General features: G+C 28.0%; 3 protein-coding genes across 3 annotated transcripts; 1 reads left to right on the forward strand and 2 right to left on the reverse strand.

Moving 5' to 3' along the window:
- Window positions 1-1,435: 1,435 nt before the first annotated feature.
- Window positions 1,436-4,720, reverse strand: MKS88_000540 (DNA repair and recombination protein RAD54; the record flags this gene model as incomplete). The annotated part of the gene is made up of 1 exon (XM_067216525.1): window positions 1,436-4,720. One exon carries the CDS (start codon window positions 4,718-4,720, stop codon window positions 1,436-1,438), a length of 3,285 nt encoding a protein of 1,094 aa, XP_067075775.1.
- A 2,165-nt stretch (window positions 4,721-6,885) lies between these two features.
- On the reverse strand, window positions 6,886-9,177 carry MKS88_000541 (mitogen-activated protein kinase organizer 1; the record flags this gene model as incomplete). The annotated part of the gene is made up of 7 exons (XM_067216536.1): window positions 6,886-7,328; window positions 7,491-7,684; window positions 7,843-7,996; window positions 8,154-8,222; window positions 8,411-8,476; window positions 8,608-8,724; window positions 9,126-9,177. 7 exons carry the CDS (start codon window positions 9,175-9,177, stop codon window positions 6,886-6,888), a joined length of 1,095 nt encoding a protein of 364 aa, XP_067075776.1.
- Window positions 9,178-13,498: 4,321 nt separating this feature from the next.
- MKS88_000542 (filament assembling protein) lies at window positions 13,499-15,896 on the forward strand (the record flags this gene model as incomplete). The annotated part of the gene is made up of 2 exons (XM_067216546.1): window positions 13,499-15,025; window positions 15,660-15,896. 2 exons carry the CDS (start codon window positions 13,499-13,501, stop codon window positions 15,894-15,896), a joined length of 1,764 nt encoding a protein of 587 aa, XP_067075777.1.
- Between the last annotated feature and the right edge of the window lie 2,033 nt (window positions 15,897-17,929).

Genomic DNA, 17,929 nt, shown 5'->3' on the forward strand with positions numbered 1-17,929 from the left:
CTTATACTACTCCTATTTTACGCCTATATTATGCCTATTTTACTCCTATTTTACGCCTATATTATGCCTATTTTACTCCTATTTTACGCCTATATTATGCCTATTTTACTCCTATTTTACGCCTATTTTAAGCCAATTTTACGATTATTTTACGCCTATTTACGCCTATTTTACGCCTATTTTACGCCTATTTTACGCCTATTTTACGCCTATTTTACGCCTATTTTACGCCTATTTTAAGCCTATTTTAAGCCTATTTTACGCCTATATTTTATGCCTATTTAATTGATGTTTTATTCATAATTTATTCTTTTTTTTTTTCATTTTGTTTTTATTTCTTTTCCCAAGTTTTTACATTTTGTCATGGAAAGAAATTACAATCATATAATTTTTTTTTTTTTTTTTTTTTTTTAAAACAAGAAAAATACAAAAGTTGTTACGGTTTGCAATTATTAAAAAAAAAAAAAAAAAATATATATACATATAAAAATATAACTGTACATATATATATACACCTATGTTGTGAAAAAATTAACAAAAGGTTGTACATTTTCGTAAAATGAAGAAAAAAAAAAAAAAAAATTAAGCAAACAATTTTTGAGAAGTATAGTGTATAATATGGTAACTGTAAAAGAAACAACAACAACAACAAAAAAAAAAAAAAAAAAAGGGGGGGATTAAAATAAAATATTTGTTTGCAACTACAGCTGGTAGGGTTGTACTTCTCCCGCAACTTGTGTGTTGTATTTACGTACATGTAAGTCACGGGTATATGTACTTACACACATATATATATATAGAAATATATATGTACATGTGGTGTTCTTTGCCCAAGTATTTTTTCCTTAATAGCTACACAACACACACAGAGCCGCTGATTACGCCCATTTTATTTTATTTAATTTAATTTTTTTTTTTTTTTTTTTTTTTTATACTCCTCTATAATGACTAGTTACATAGTTATAGTTAAATCCGATGATACATTTTTTCAAACAATTTGATTTGAAAATTTGATTAATTCTCGTTTAACGTTTCGCGTAGTACTCCGCCTACCTACTTCTTTACTACTTCTGCAGTTCTCGTACTTTTTTTTTTTCTTTTTTTTTCCCAATAAATTTGCGGATTCAGTTCGTTTCAAAAAAGTTCTATTTCATTTTGGATGTTTCACGTTTTATGAACAAACCAGATGCGCCGTTTTATCATTTTTCCGTTTTATCATTTTCCCGTTTTATCATTTTTCCGCTTCTCCCACATTATGTTATATGTATTATATAGCCCTTTACACGCCACTTGTAACATCCTTTTATTGTTCATATGTGGAAAATTTTGGGGACGTTGATCTTTTTTTTTTTTTTTTTTTTTTTTTTTTCCATCTTTCGACTTTTCCATTTACCGACTCTATTCACCGCTTACATTGTACCATCTCCACATGAGCTCATATAAAGTATGAACTATCCGTGCTTACATTCTCGACGGAAGCATCTGCGTCATCGGATATGGATGGGATAACTTTTGAATCTTCGTCTTGTGATAGCAATTCGACTAAATTTCTGTGGCTCATGTTTCTGGTTACTCTCATGCTAACTTCATCGTTTGTGTTTATATTTTCATCGCTCTTGGACCTGATCTTACTCGTTTTGCCCTCCTTCCCCCGGTCCCTATGTTTGTTTCCTTTTTTTTCCCCCTTCTTGTCATTGCTGCTCCCATCGCTGTCCTCTTCACTCTCTTTACCACTATCCTGGATACTATCCTCACCACTGCACTCCCTGCTTCTCTTGCCATTTTTCCCTTCCTTTTTTTTGTTAAGTTGTTCTTTTTTCTTTTCCTTTTGATACTCCACTATTTCGAGGAGCTTGTGTGCATATTCCTTTCCGCTTGTTTTTCTTCTCGCACTCGGACCGTCATCATCATCGTCCTCCTCCTCATCATCCTCCTCCTCATCATCCTCCTCCTCCTCTTCGTCATCGTTCTCATCTTCTTCAACATTTTCGTCTTCCTCTTCCTCTTCCTCTTCCTCCTCGTCATCCGCTTCTTCGTCGTCGTCGTCGTCCTCGTCCTCCCCTTCATAAAAGTCTTCTTCCTCTTCCTCTTCCTCATCCTCTTCATCGTCATCCAAACCACCTCTGCACTTCTTTCCCCCCTTGACCGTCTTCCCCTCCGAACCCTTCAGTTGTACCCCCTCTTCCCCTTGGCAAATCTTAGTCTGTTTGACTTTCTGCTTAATGAGATCATCTCTAAATTCAATTTTACAACTCATAGCAAATGTAACAAATTTGGTGGTAAGTTTTTTAAGAATTGGTGAGTTGTTAAAATCATTTATTTTAAAATCACTAGCATCTTTAACTGCTTTAATTAAGATTTCATCTGGTACTGTATCCATATTTTGATGATGAGCCCATGTATTTACATCATCTTCTTCAAAATCTTCTAACTGCTCCGAATAATTTTCTGAAGCATCTTTAGAATTACATCTATTACATTCAATATTATCATGGGTTTCACATATAGTATTCATTTTGTAGTTGAAAAGCTTTTTTACGTTTTCATCTGATAGTTGATCTTTTGATAAATTTGTATTTGTTACAATCATAGAAGATAAACCATCTTTACTTATTTGTCTTTGATATACTTTTTCATCAATAGTACCTGTACAAAATAGCCTATATATGAAACATATTTTTTTTTGACCTTCACGCCATACTCTAGCTAATGCTTGTTTATCATTTGCTGGATTCCAATCTGGATCTAACAACACTAATCTGTTTGAACTTATTAAGTTAATACCACATCCTCCAGATTTTGAAGATAAGAGAAAAATGAAAATATCTTCTGAATGGGTAAACTCACTTATTACTTTATGCCTTTTCTTTATACTTATTCCACCATCTAATCGAACAAATTTGTAAAAATTTTCTTTACATAATATTTCCATATAATCTAACGTCTGTGTATAATTACTCACAATGACTACTTTATCGGTTGTGTTGTGTTTAATATTTTTAAGCAAAAAATGTAATAACTGAAATTTGCAAGATAAATTGTAGTAACACCTGTACGTATCTCTCCTACATTCTTCTAACAGCCTTTTTACCGATTTATCGTAGTCTATCTCTACTGCTTTTCTTCGTTCCCTTATATTATCGCATTCTAAGGCAGAACTGGAGTAAGCGGTGGATGAAGCAATGCCAGACGTACCACCAGACACAGCGCTAGACCCACCTCCTACCGCTGCAGTCGCTGCGGACGAGGAGGAGATGCTCCCCCCGCTCTTGTTCAAAGACTTGCTTCCCTTTGACGACTTTTCAAACTGTGTAATTACGTCCTCTAACAACCTGGAGAGAGGTATATGTCCAATGTCCTTTATATCATTTGCATTCAACAAGAGTGGATGGTTGCATATTTTCTCTAACTTTTTAATATTGATGAGAACGTTAACTTTACTATTCGAATGATCATTTTTTAAAATTTTCTTGTCCTTCAAAAATAATACATATAAAGCTTCTTGAATTGGGTTCAGTTTAATAAAAATGTTAATAAGATATTTAACAGGTAATACTTTAGATAATAAATTATTTGTTCTTCTTAGGATAAATTTATTTGTAATATTAGACAACTCAGCTAATCTTTCTGAAGCTATTTCTTGCTCTTTCACTGTTGCATCTTTGTCTCTACCAATCAGTATAGGATTAGCAAATTTTTTCCTAAACATAATTGTATCATCAAACAAATCAGGATTACATAATGATATTAATGCAAAAAATTCCCCTAAATCATTTTGAATAGGAGTACCTGACAATAATAATCTTTTCTTAGCAGATAATTTATATATACTAATATACGTTTTCGTTTTATCATTTTTTAAACGATGTGCTTCATCGCATATTATCATATCTATGGAAGATTTATCAAGAACTTCATTATTAATTCTAAAACATTCATATGAACATATAAGAATAGTAGACTTAAAATCATATTTAAAACCTTCTAATTTACTTACAATTTTTTCCTTAGCGTTATCATTAACACAAGTAACTGAACATCTAAATGGGAGCCATTTATTTATCTCATCATTCCAGTTATTAATTAAGCTAGCTGGACATAAAATTAGGCATCTTCTAACTGCTGGTTTTTTATTAAATCCTTGTTTTAATAAAGTATACAAGACAGTTATACTTTGTAAAGTTTTACCAAGTCCCATATCATCTGCTAATATGCATCCACTAATCTTTTTATCTTTTAAATTCATTAAACATTCAAAAACAAATTGTACTCCTTCTCTTTGGTGCTCTCTTAAAAATTGAGCTAAAATTGGATCTACTTGAATTTTATTATCTTCATTTTCAAACAAAACTAACGGTTCAAACTTTCTTATTATTTCGTTTACTTTATTATTATTCTGCTCATCTGTTTCATCCGATTTTCTAGGTATATTATTATGTGTGAAGTTCAACCATCCTGTTCTTCTAACTTTAGCTCCTAATGTCTTTTTGAAATATAAATTTTTATCACTTACAAAACCCGGTAATGGATTCTTAAATGGATGAAACAACGTTGTTTTCTCATTCTTCCCTATACTTAAAATAGGTAGTAATGTTGCTCTTACCAATGTTATACAGGCTTTTTCTGAGTTATAATTATCGTTATATTGATCTATGTTATTATCATCATTATTATTACTATTATTGTTGTTCCTTTTTGTGCTACCAAGGTATTTCCTCATTATGAAATAGGTTTACAGAAGGAAGTGCAGTACGTTGCGTATGTGTATGGGTTTATTTTATATGTACATTTGTTTATGTTCACATGTGCAAGTATCTGTTTATGTTCACATGTGCAAGTATCTGTTTATGTTCACATGTGCAAGTATCTGTTTATGTTCACATGTGCAAGTATCTGTTTATGTTCACATGTGCATGTATCTGTTTATGTATATTATCGCGTTCGTATAATAGTTACTGCTTAAAACAATTATATATCAACACTAAAGAATGGAGAGGGGAGGATGGAAAAATAAAGTGGCATAGGAAAAACTACCTAGCAAAGGTTTAATCTAACTAAGGGGAGTTGTTTACTGCACCCAATTATACAATATGAAGAGGAAAATTTAAAAAGAATATATCAGTTCTATCTAGACAAAAAAAAAAAAAAAAAAAAAAAAAAACTTCAAATAGATCATTCACAATGGTGCGTAACACGTGTGTTCAAATAAAAAGTTACTGCCTTGTTGCTAGGAGCAGTGTGTACACATATACATATGCCCTTATTATGTGAGCGCTCCAGGGGCACAGGCATGTAGATGGCAAAATGCAAAAAGATAATTATTTTACCCTTGGGAAGTACTTCATCAGCATTAAAACGACGTGTTACTGTAATAAAGTTTTGCTTTACTCACAACAAAATTAAAAATTATAGCGCCAAATTGTACACAGTATGAAAAAAAAAAAATAATAATAATAAAATAATAAAAATAAAATTATGAATATGGATAAGAGTACAAATAAGAGTACGCATAAGAATACAAATAAGAATACCTATTTAATAATACATTTCGTTAGCATATTTCTGCGTTAAATCGGGGGTACACACATTAAAATTTAGCTAAATGTTCGAAGCACAATCGGTATTTTTTTGCCTAATAGTTTAAAATACCATATCACAAATATTATACGTGAAAATTGATTATTTTGATTTACTCTTAACGTATATGTATATGTACATATGCATAAGTATACATTACATTTGTATATATTTTACATATGTACGTATCTCACATATGAATGAAAAAAAAAAAAAAAAGTGCATTTTTTTAAATGAAAATTGCTACTTTTTATGTAGTTCCAATGTACTTGAACGGTATAATTATTACTGAATGAATGTGTTTTTGTCGGTATTTCTTTTTTATTATATATTGCTATGAACAAAATACAGACAAGTAAACAAGTAAAAAAGTAAACAAGTAAAGAAGTAAACAAGTAAAGAAGTAAACAAGTAAAAAAGTAAAAAAGTAAACAAGTAAAAAAGTAAACAGATAAACAAGTAAACAAATGAGCAAGTAAACAAATGAACAAATAAAAATAGTAAATATACAGATGCTTTTTTTTCTTTTTTTTTTACTTATTATTTTATTCTTCACAATATGTATCTTAATTTTATTAATACACCTAGTGAATATTTTTTTTAATTAGCAATTTAGAGGTCATAAAAAATATACCATATTTATTAACAGGACATGTAAATAAAAGTAATTGTTTTTATTAATATATGAAAAATGTATGAATTTTTTTTTTTTTTTTTCGAATTCGTTCTTTGGCTTGTTGTTCTTACCAAAAAACAAAAAAAGAAAAAGAATACAACAAATGATAAAAACGACACAAATGATAAAAACGACACAAATGATAAAAATGATACAAATGATAAAAATGATACAAATGATACAAATGATACACAAATGATACCAATACTACAAATGCTGCAAATATTACAAATACTACAAATGCTGCAAATATTACAAATATCACAAATAGAGTGCTACTTATAATAATAATGATGTAAAATTATGAACAGTTCAGTTGGTGTGTTTCCGAAGCAGAGAATTTTTTCCTGTAACAGTCCGTGCATTTCCAAAAGAAACTTTTTTTTTTTATGAACAAGCAATAAATATAAAACATAAAAAAAAAAAAAAAAAAAAAAAAAAAAGAGGCCATTTTTTGGCCCCTCTTTTGTAAGCATACACTGTTTTTTTTAAAGCATATAATTACACTATTCAAAAGAAATGACAAAAACAAAAGAATAATATTGAAAGGTGTGAGAACGGACAAAAAAAAAAAAAAAAAAGAGAATACAGCAGGGTTACAAAAATGCCACAAAAAGAGCAGTCATAACACTTTACATATAATATAACTGTAACACATGTATATCACCATCTATGTCGCCGCATACTATCTTATTGTTTACATTTTGAAAGTCCGCATCAGATGAATGTGTACTTACCTTTTTACCGTAGTGTTTATATTTATTTAAAATCGAATTATATTTGTCCCTGTCTATGTACGCATTTTCTGTTAGTATGTGTTTATTAATATTTAAATAGTAAGTTGGTTTACCTATAGGTAATATATAGTACGTGTTTTTGTATATATCCAAATCCTCTTCAAATTCGAGGTCGTTGTAAAATGTTGTACTGTTAATTATGTTACTGTTAACAATATCGTAAATGAGCAATTCGTTTTTGTAAGAACATGAAAGGATGAACTTATTTTTGTTGTCAAATTTTATGTTCCTTCTGTGATTGTTGTTCATGTCGCCTTTATATAGCCCCAGCACAGTTCCTGTGTGTTCGAAAAAAGTAAAGTAAAAACAATTTTTTTTTTTTTTTCATTAAGTTGAATATCTGTTAAGTTGTTCTATTTTGTTTAACTTTGTGCAACTTCGATTTCTTTTCAGTCCTTTTCACTCTTTTCCAATATGCTGAAAATTTCTTTATTCCTTACCGCTATTCTTTTCAATCAGTTTAATGCTATTATCAATTAAATTAACGCCCACGTAATTTCTGTCGTTCGTCAGATCCATACTCAAAATGGACGATTTCATGTCGTAACTCATCATCTTTCCCATTCGCAGATCGTAAAGTCTCAAAGAGTTGTCAATACTGCAGCTGTATATTTCAAACTCATCAAGGAAAATACTACGGGGGAAGTAGAGAAGAAAAAAAAAAAAAAAGAAAAAAAAAAGAAAGTGTTACAGTACGTGCCAAAGCAACATCAAAGGAACAGTAACAGCAATAGCATGTGCTGGAACGGGGATTGCAAAAGTGTATACACACGTACAAAGGAAAATACTTACTCGGAAATTAAATCCTTTGCATCACTGAAGACTTGTAGGGGCCTGTTTTTCTTTTTGAAATCTCTTTCCCTGAAGTCATATATATTTACTGAATTGTTTTTGCTACAAAATAGTAATTTTTCATTTTTGCTCAGTTTAGCTACATTTACCTTATCTGACGTGGCAAAAAAACATTGTAATACTGTTAAACAAATATACGAAATAAAATACATTAATTAAACAAATATATCGATGCAACTGCGTCATATTATATTAATATGACTAGTGAGATAATGTATATATATATTTTTTGTGGGGATGTTTTCTGTAACCATTCACGTTAACTCTATTTAAAATTCTATTGGAAAGGGTGTCCCATAAGTACACGTACGCATCATTTCCTGAAAATTAGGAATGGGATGATATATAAGTGTGGGCATATAAACAAATAAACAAATTAACACACGCTTGCTAAATCAACGCAGACGTACCCCCGTTCGCACACAAACATATATATGCTCATATATACATACGTACCAATTAACGTGGACATATATATATATATATATATGTATATATAACGGAATACCTGCTGAAAAAAATTTGCTGTTGTCTTTGAAAAGAGCAATATCATTTATTCCTTTTTTATGAACATCTATAAATGTACGCACAAAAATAAAGAAAAGTTGTTCAATATAACAAATTAAAAATGGATATTAAAAAAAAAAAATAATAAATAAATATAACATATATAAAAATGCAAATATGGAAAATGTAAAACTTAACCCTTGTACGTATTTATATGTAGATGCGTGTTCACATTCCACAGACATATTTTATTATCTAAACTTGAACTGAGGATATAATTCTCATCATTGCTGAACAGAATTTTTGTTATACATGCTAAATAAGGGGCAAAAAAAAAAAGGGACCAATTCTGTATTTTTTTTTGCAAGCACTGTTACAATACATGCATATATATAAACATATATACATATATATATGTCCATATATATGTTTACTTTTCTCTTATCACAGCTGCATATAAGAAATAAAACATGTGAAACTGTAGCAGTATGTAGATGGCATTAACGCTTTTCTTTTGTTTATTTTCTCCTCTTGAAAAGGAGCCATAAATGTGCGCATAGATCATTTTTTATTGACGTCAAGCTCATACACATACATACGCACAAACGTAGACACATATACATATATACACAAATATATATATGTACAAGTGGATAGCCATATGCCAATGTTAACATCTTCCGCTAAAACAGTACTAAATGAAAAATATGGCGAACCTTTATGTCCTGATAGTATTCCGGCTCTTTTTACGCTTATGTCAATATTCATGGTGAGTGTTATTTTATTTAATTTTTTTTTTTTTTATTTAATTTTTTTTTTTTTTTTTCCATTTGTAAATAGCATTATGAAAATAAGCATAAGGTACAAATTAATTTTTTTAATCATTGGAGGATAGGATAAAAATAGGTTTGCTTATATCATGAAGCGCTGAAATGTTTAACGCCCACTAGTATGTATATTATATATACATATATGTACATATACATGTACATGTGAAATTACGAAGATATACATGTATACATTAATGAGTACACATGAATATAGATAAAACTTTAGCTTTAGCCAAGTAATAAACCTCTCATTACTTTAATTAAAGAATGTGCACAAAAAAAATTAGTAAAAATAATATTTACAAAGAACATTACTTTGGGTGAGTTCAAAAGACTATTTAAATTAAAAAAAAAAAAAAAAATAGGGGCGCTTAAAAATTAGGACGGGATTGAAGAAAGATCATATATATATATGGATATGTATGAGTATGTAAGTATGATTATACATTAATGTATATATGTAGATGTTCCTAAACCCCACAGTGGACGTTCTACTTATTCGCCTCTCCTCTGAGTAATTTTTTTTATTTTTATTTTTTTCTTTAAAAAAGCCTCATACTTGTAAAAAAAAAAAAATTAGCACAAAATTTCTTTTTTCATGTTTTTTAAGAAAAGATATTTTCATTTGAAAGGGCATTTTTATTTTGTTACTTGTGATATACGCTCATATATCTAAGCACATTAAATGCAAATTTTTAAAATGTTAAAGGAAAGGTTATATGCATTCCTGGAGAGCATTTTGAAAAAGAGACTCTCAAGGTGTTGTATGTGTGCACCACAGTTGCATACAATATGATGCAAAAAAAAAAAAAAAAAAAAGTGAAATAAAAACAAAAATTAAATAAAAAATAAGGGCATAATGGGGATACGATACATTATAGTAGTTTTGCAAAAGAACAAAGGTTATAAGGAATATAAAAGAATAAATTACATCGAACAGGAGTATCTCTTAGAATAAAAAAAAAAAAAAAAATTTACTTCATTTTTTTTGTAAGTATATGAAATATTTAATTAGTTCCAAATTTTTTCTTTTCCGCTTATACGTTACTAGCTTTGTTGGAAGATTTATTTGTTTTATTTTTTTGGTCTTGAAATTTATATAAAAACGCATATGTATATTTACAAATAGTACATTAAACGAGCCGATTGGTTATGTGTATTTTTGCATATTTCTGTGTATTTTTGCATATGTCTGTGTATTTTTGCATATTTCTGTGTATTTTTGCATATTTCTGTGTATTTTTGCATATGTCTGTGTATTTTTGCATATTACTGTGTATTTTTGCATATTATTATGTATTTTTTCGTATTTTTTTTTTTTTTTTTTTTTTATCACAACAGATATTGTAGCTTCCGAATGAGTTTATTTATTTTTAAAGGTTGTTAAGTGTAAAATAGTCATATGATTTTTTTTCTATTTTTTTTTTCATCTTCATTTTGTTTTTCCGTCTTTTTAGCCTACCTCCTTCATTTTTTTGTTCTATTTTAATGAAAATACGAAAAAGCTCCGAAAAATTTTGTTCAAAAAATTTGCATACTTCGCGAAGAGTAACTATGTTTCCACTAGTATTTATTTGACCAACAGTAACTGGGCGTGAAATAAAATTTCTTAAATGTAGCGTACCATTTTATGAAAAAAAAAAATAAATAAATTGTGTTAGCTCGTTCGTTCAACGCATATGAGCGGGTACATGTAAATATGTATGTGTATATATATATATATATATATGCACAATTACTTGAAATGTATTAGTTTTCTCGCAATTTTTCTATGTATTTTTTTTCCCCCCAATGTTCTAACATATCGCTTATGCTGCACAAAAAGATTTTTTCTATACACCTTTGCTTAATTTGGTTCAGTTTTGTTTTGTTTTGCTTTATTTTGTCTTTTTTTTTTTTTTTTTTTTTTTTTTTTTTTTTTTTTTTTTTTTTTTTTTTTTGATTGTTTAAGTGTTATAAATAACAATGCATGTTTTTATTTTTTTCATATTTAAAAAGAGTAAGTAAAGAATAGTTTGTGCATAGCTGCAACTGTGAAGTAGTAAGTTTTCCGCATGCAACGCGTTATACAAGTATGCATGTGCACATATATGTATATATATATATATATATAAATGTGTATATGGTATGTATATGTATGTGTATATGGTATGTATATGTATGTGTATATGTATGTGCATACGTATGTGTATATGTATGTGCATACGTATGTGTATATGTATGTGCATACGTATGTGTATATGTATGTGCATACGTATGTGTATATGTATGTATATTATATATACACACTGCGTTTTCGTACTAGCCTCATTAATTTTTTTTTTTTTTTTTGCGCTTTTTGGTGTGCTATATACAGAAATATGCTACAATTCCGCATATAGCAAAACTTGATATTTTTATATTTTTTTTTTTCTGTCTCATTTTATTGTGTCGTGTTTTATTATGTTACACTTTGTTATGTTATAGTTTATTATAGTAGAGTTTATTATGGTACACTTTATTATTGTACACTTTCTTATGATATACTTGTTTACACTATTTTTGTTTGTTTGATTTATTTAAAAATTATATAAAAAAAAAAAAAAAGAAAAAATATTGCATTTGTATGTCAAAAATTAGGAAGACGAAGAAAATAATATAAAATTAAAAAAGCAATATTTTCTTTTTTTCATACATAAGAATTTTTATTTTGTTTAATTTAATTTTGTTTTTCTGTATTTTGTTTTGTTTTTCTGTATTTTGTTTTGTTTTTCTGTATTTTGTTTTGTTTTTCTGTATTTTGTTTTGTTTTATTTTATTTTGTTTTTCTGTATTTTGTTTTGTTTTTCTGTATTTTGTTTTGTTTTTCTGTATTTTGTTTTGTTTTTCTGTATTTTGTTTTGTTTTTCTGTATTTTGTTTTATTTTGTTTTATTTTTTTTTTTCCCTTCCTCCTCCCCCCACATAATAAGACAGAATATCTTTTCATCCAGTTAATTGAGTTATTCTATTTTTCATTGACCCCTTTTTTTTTTTTTTTTTTTTTTTTTTCATTATTAAATGAAGTTTGTTTATTAAACTTGCACAGATTTGTTTTAAAAAAAAATCAAGGCAAAAAAAAAAAAAAAAAAAAAATAGTAAAAAATATGCTAACAGTGTAGGCATTCTCCCTTATTTAACTTTAGTTATATAAGTGTTTACACACATAGTTTTGAAAACGAAAAAAAAAAAGGAGAAGACTGATTTTACACACTTTGTTCCAAATACTCACTTGTTATATCAGTGTTTATAAGTCTCTCCTTCTTTTCCATTTTTGTTACTAATAATGTTTTTTAGTATTCACCAATTAAGTGTATCACCATATATTTTTTTTTTATCTTCTTCACTTCTACATATTTTTCAAGATGTAAAATGCGATATATTTCTTATTTGGTTTTATACGTGAATATGCGTATGTAAGAATTTAAGTATATATGTATGTATATATGTATGTATATATGTATTATATATGTATTATATATGTATTATATATGTATGTATATATGTATTATATATGTATTATATATGTATTATATATGTATTATATATGTATTATATATGTACCTATATTTTTTTTTTTTTCGGGAAATATTCCCCCATCTATTTAAACTTAAAAAGATGGTCAAATTTTCCCCTGTACGTTAAGATTTTTTCTGAACTTTATGAAAAAGAGTACTGTAACAGTTATGAGATATCGCTCTTCTGTTGTTAATGTATGTTATTATTCATATATCTTAGTGTGCATTCAGTTATAATTGTACAAAAGCACACGTAGCTTTTATGTATATATGTATATATATATATATGTATGTACATTTCATCTTTTTGCATAAAATACTACAATCCATATGTGTGTACGTATATACATCAATACATACTTACCCACACATATATACATACTACATAAGTACGTATAACCATATATCCATAATAGTATGATAGAAAAAGACTATTTGTTTTTTAGTTTATTATTCTATTATTTTATTATTATTATTATTTTTTTTTTTTTTTGAGTGTTCGAAGAAAACAGGCGTCTTTACGTGTACATGTAAATCTGCAATGCATGTACATGTTAATGCATAAATATATTGGAAGAAATAGGTACATATGTATGCATGTGTGCGAGCTTATGTATGTATATGAGCATAGAAGAAGCAAAACGAACAAAAAAAGCATCACAGGCATTGCCTTCACTATAGATGCCATTCCGATTGCTCTAAAATCATCGAACAGTTAAAAAGAATGTTTGAAATAAAAAAAGAGATAATACAAAACAGCAAGAAAAAAGACACTGATTCATTCAAGAAATCAGATGATAACACATCAACATATAACAGCAAGGAAAGTGTAAATAATTTTGATAAATGTGAAAACAACAGTAGTTCATGTTCAGATGAAAAAATAAGTAAAGAATATCCTCGTGTACAGAACACACTCGATGACAGCAACGAAAATCATAGCGGTAATAATCGCAGAAATAATCGAAGCAATAACAACAATAACAACAACAATAACAATAACAACAACAATAACAATAACAATAACAATAACAACAACAATAACAAGAACAAGAACAAGAACAACAAGAACAACAACGGCAGTAATAACCATAATAACTTTTTTTACGAAAGCTCGTTTCATAAAAAGAAAATAAAGAAAAAAATATACTCTCCTTTTATCCGAAATAATAGCGAATATTTTCAAAGTAGTGATGATATAAGTAGCAATATTAGCAGCTGTACTATTCGAAAAGGGAATAAAGAAATTCTGAACAGTAAATATAATTTGAATAAAAGCACAGACGAAGATAAAAAAGATATAAACAATTGTAAATTACAAGATTTTACCCATCTACAGAATAATTTGTATGAAAGAAGTTTAAACAATTCGTTTAGTTTAACACGGAACGAAATAAAGTACTACTGTGAAAATAATAGAGTCAATAAGCATTTCGGTGAAGAGGGAGGTAAGGGAAACTTGAAATTAAATATGAACGGGGTTAGCTTAGTTGGTGGAGTGAACAGGGTGAACGATGTTACCCATAACAGTGCTAATCATAACAATGCTAGCAGCTCATACAACGAGGAGAACTTGTTTTACAAACCTAATAAAATAAGCTGTGAGAGAAATAAAGCACATAAGAAGTCTCCCCTAGGATGTAATTTAAAAAAAACAAATAATATGAATTATGAAAATGATAATACTATGTTTAGTGAAATGGTGAAAAAATCATTTGATATAAATGAAAAATGTATTAACAATAATACAAAAATAAAAATAAAAAGATTATGTGAAAAAATTGAAGGGTTTGAAAAAGAAATAAAAAATGAAATATTACAAAAAAAAAATGTAGAAAAAGAAAAAATTTATGTTATTAGAGAAGCAATTAATAAACTGGAAAAAAATTTAAATAATGAAATTAAAAAAAGAATTGAACATAATAGGAATATTCAAAATATATTTTCATCCGAGATTTTAAAGGTACAAGAAAAAATAGAAAACGTTGTAAATGACAAAGTAAATGAAATTGAAAATGCGATAAAAGTTCTAAACGATAAAATTAATACTATAAGTGTTAATATTGAAAATGAAAAAATTAAGTGCATTCAAAATTTAGAGAAGAAGAATAATAATATAGCAAAAGAGTTTTCTAATCTGCAGTCTTCTTTTCAACAAGACAAAATAAATAACAAGGAAAAGGAAAACAACATTTGTAAGAAGCTCGAAGAAATTGAGAAAAAGTCCGAGAGCAAAATAGAGACAGAAAAGGTATTCCATGCATGTATTAGCAAATGTTTTGTGTGTGTAGTTTGTACTTATGTGGTGTATATCCCCTGCACGCGTAATGTGTGAAGTTGCAAGCATGTTAAGAATGCAAATGTAACATGACTGAACAAATTTATATTTTTGCGCTTTAAAACGTGCACAATTAAATGTGCATAGTAACATATGCATAGGGGTGGGAACGCGGACAGGAACTTGTGCAAAAGGAATAAAAAATGATGCAAAAATAAGAAAAATGGGTAATTTTTATTATGTACGCATTTTTCCTTTTGACCAGTTCTGTTCAGGCAATTTGTGCACATTCAATATATGCATTGTATCTGCATTGTCCATTTATATTACTATCCTGTTGCGCTAACACATGCCACTAATTTTTTTTTTTTTTTTTTTTCCTGACTTGTTCATATTTTTTCATATTTAAAAATTAGTGAATTATTTATTTTGCGCCATCGAGCATGCCAACACCTATATTTTTGAAAAAAATGCTAACCTTTTGTTATCTCAATAAATAAGAAGCATAAGTGCAGTGATATATCCTCCTTTTTTTTACCTTTTCATTTATTCCTTTTTGCATTTTGCATTAACACCGCTAATTTATACCCGTCGTTTTTCTTTTTAGAACATTCGAGACAGCAAGTACCAGGAAATAATATCATATATTGAAGAAATAAAAAAGGAGAAGAAAGGGAAAAATGAGAATTTTCAAAATTTTGTACTGGAAGAAATTGCAACAATAAAAAATGGATTAATATTAGAGTCTCAAGCAAGAGAAGCGGCAGATGATGATATTGTACAGGCAGTTAATCACTACACAAAGGCATTACAGGACTCACTAAGACTTATCAATTCGAATTAAAAATAAATAAAGCCAAAATGGGTACAAGGAAACAGTGAGAATAATACAACATGCGCCCGTTTATACATAAATATATATGTATATGTGTAAGTATATGTGTAAGTATATGTGTAAGTACATGTGTAAGTATATGTGTAAGTACATGTGTATGTATATGTGTAAGTACATGTTTAAGTATATATGTAAGTACATGTGTAAGTATATATGTACATATATATACATATATTTATATATATATTATGAAGCAAAAATCGATGTGCCTTCAAATATTTTATATTGGTAATTATTCTTAATTTTTTTTTAACGTTTCAAAAAAAATTTCTACTCTTGATGATCCCAGTTTGTTTTTTATACGTTCTCTCATGCTTTCTCTTATACGTACTATCACATGTTCTATCGTATGATTTATCACACGTTCTTTCATATGATCTGTTGTATGCTCTCATATGTTCCCTCATATGTTCCCTCATATGTTCCCCCAAATATCCCCTCATACTTTTTCATGTTTTCTTATACTCTCTAGCACTACCTTACATGCTCTCACATTTTCTTATATATTTTTATGTATTTGTTTTTTCCGTTTTTCCGTTTTTCGGTTTTTCCTTTTTTCCTTTTTATTATTATTATTTGTCCCTTACATTTTTAGTTTTTAAGGAGGAAAAAAAAATAGGAAATATACACATATTTGTATTACCCTACTTTTGAATATTGAAAAATAATAAACTTATCAAAACAATGCAAAAAAAAAAAAAAAAAAAAAAATTTTTTAATAAAAAGTTATTTATTATTCTATTTAATTTATTTTTATTTCCCATCGCAAACAGATTATGTCATATGTATAAGAAGTAAGTTGTCTGGATGAGCTTCTTAGAGTAGTCAAGCTTAATGTTGTTCGTCCTTTAGTAAAATAACAGCACATAAGTACATACTAATAAACGTACATACAAACATGCATACAAACGTTCAAACAAACGTGCAAACAAACGTGCATATGTATATTTATATATATGCACATACATAAAATTTCCGTGTAACATGTTGATCTAACTTTATCGTTTCCCTTTCTTTTCTTTTGTTTTGTTTTCCATATTATTAAACATATACATATAACAGTACTTTGGTTGTGCTTATATATATGTATGCCTACGGGAACCTATACAATATAATTAATATATTTAATGCTGCGTACATGTGATAATATTTGAAAAATGAAAGTACGAATGAAGTTTGAGCCTACTATTCTGCTAAATTTTTGCTTTTCTCATCTTTTTTTTTTTTTTTTTTTTTTTTTGTTATATAACGCAGAAACCGTCGGCACATATTGTTCATATTATGTGCTGTTATATTATGGCATAGTGAAGTGCTTAAGACTATATATGAACAAATTATTTAAAAAAAAAAAAAAAAAAAATGTATTTATGTTAAAAATAAAAAACGTAAATCGCTGATTTAAATAAAAGCAAAATTTTTATTATATTTTAAATAGAATAAGAAGAAAAAATATACATAAAGTCAATTTAGTGGCAATTATTATTATTGTCGTAATTTAATGAATTCCCTCTGGGAGGAAAATTTGCCCGCCATATATTTTTCTTGTTCCTGTTCATGCTATTATTGCGTCGAAAAGGGGAAGCTACAAAAAAGGCTCCTGTATACATTTTCCACTTACGTACAATCATCCGTATGAATTAATAAATATTTATACGTACATATGCATATATATATATATACATTATACATATATAAGAATATATATTTTATACGTATACAATTGTATGACCTTGAAAATGAGCTTGTCCTTTTATGGTTTTTAAGTTGCTTTAATTTGGGACTAAAAGAATTAAAACATTGCATATTTAAAAAAAGAAAAAAAAAATGCGTATGATGTTTTGTAAAAGAAGCGTAATAACCTTCCTTCGTTTTTCCTTTTTTCTCCTTTTTTCTCCTTTTTTCTCTTTTTTTCTTTTCTTCCCTTTCCCTTTTTCATTTTTGTGCATATTTATTTCATGTGATAATTCGTTACGCATCTGAAA

Source organism: Plasmodium brasilianum, chromosome 1 (genome assembly GCF_023973825.1).
Source record: "Plasmodium brasilianum strain Bolivian I chromosome 1, whole genome shotgun sequence".
Lineage (NCBI taxonomy): Eukaryota > Apicomplexa > Aconoidasida > Haemosporida > Plasmodiidae > Plasmodium > Plasmodium brasilianum.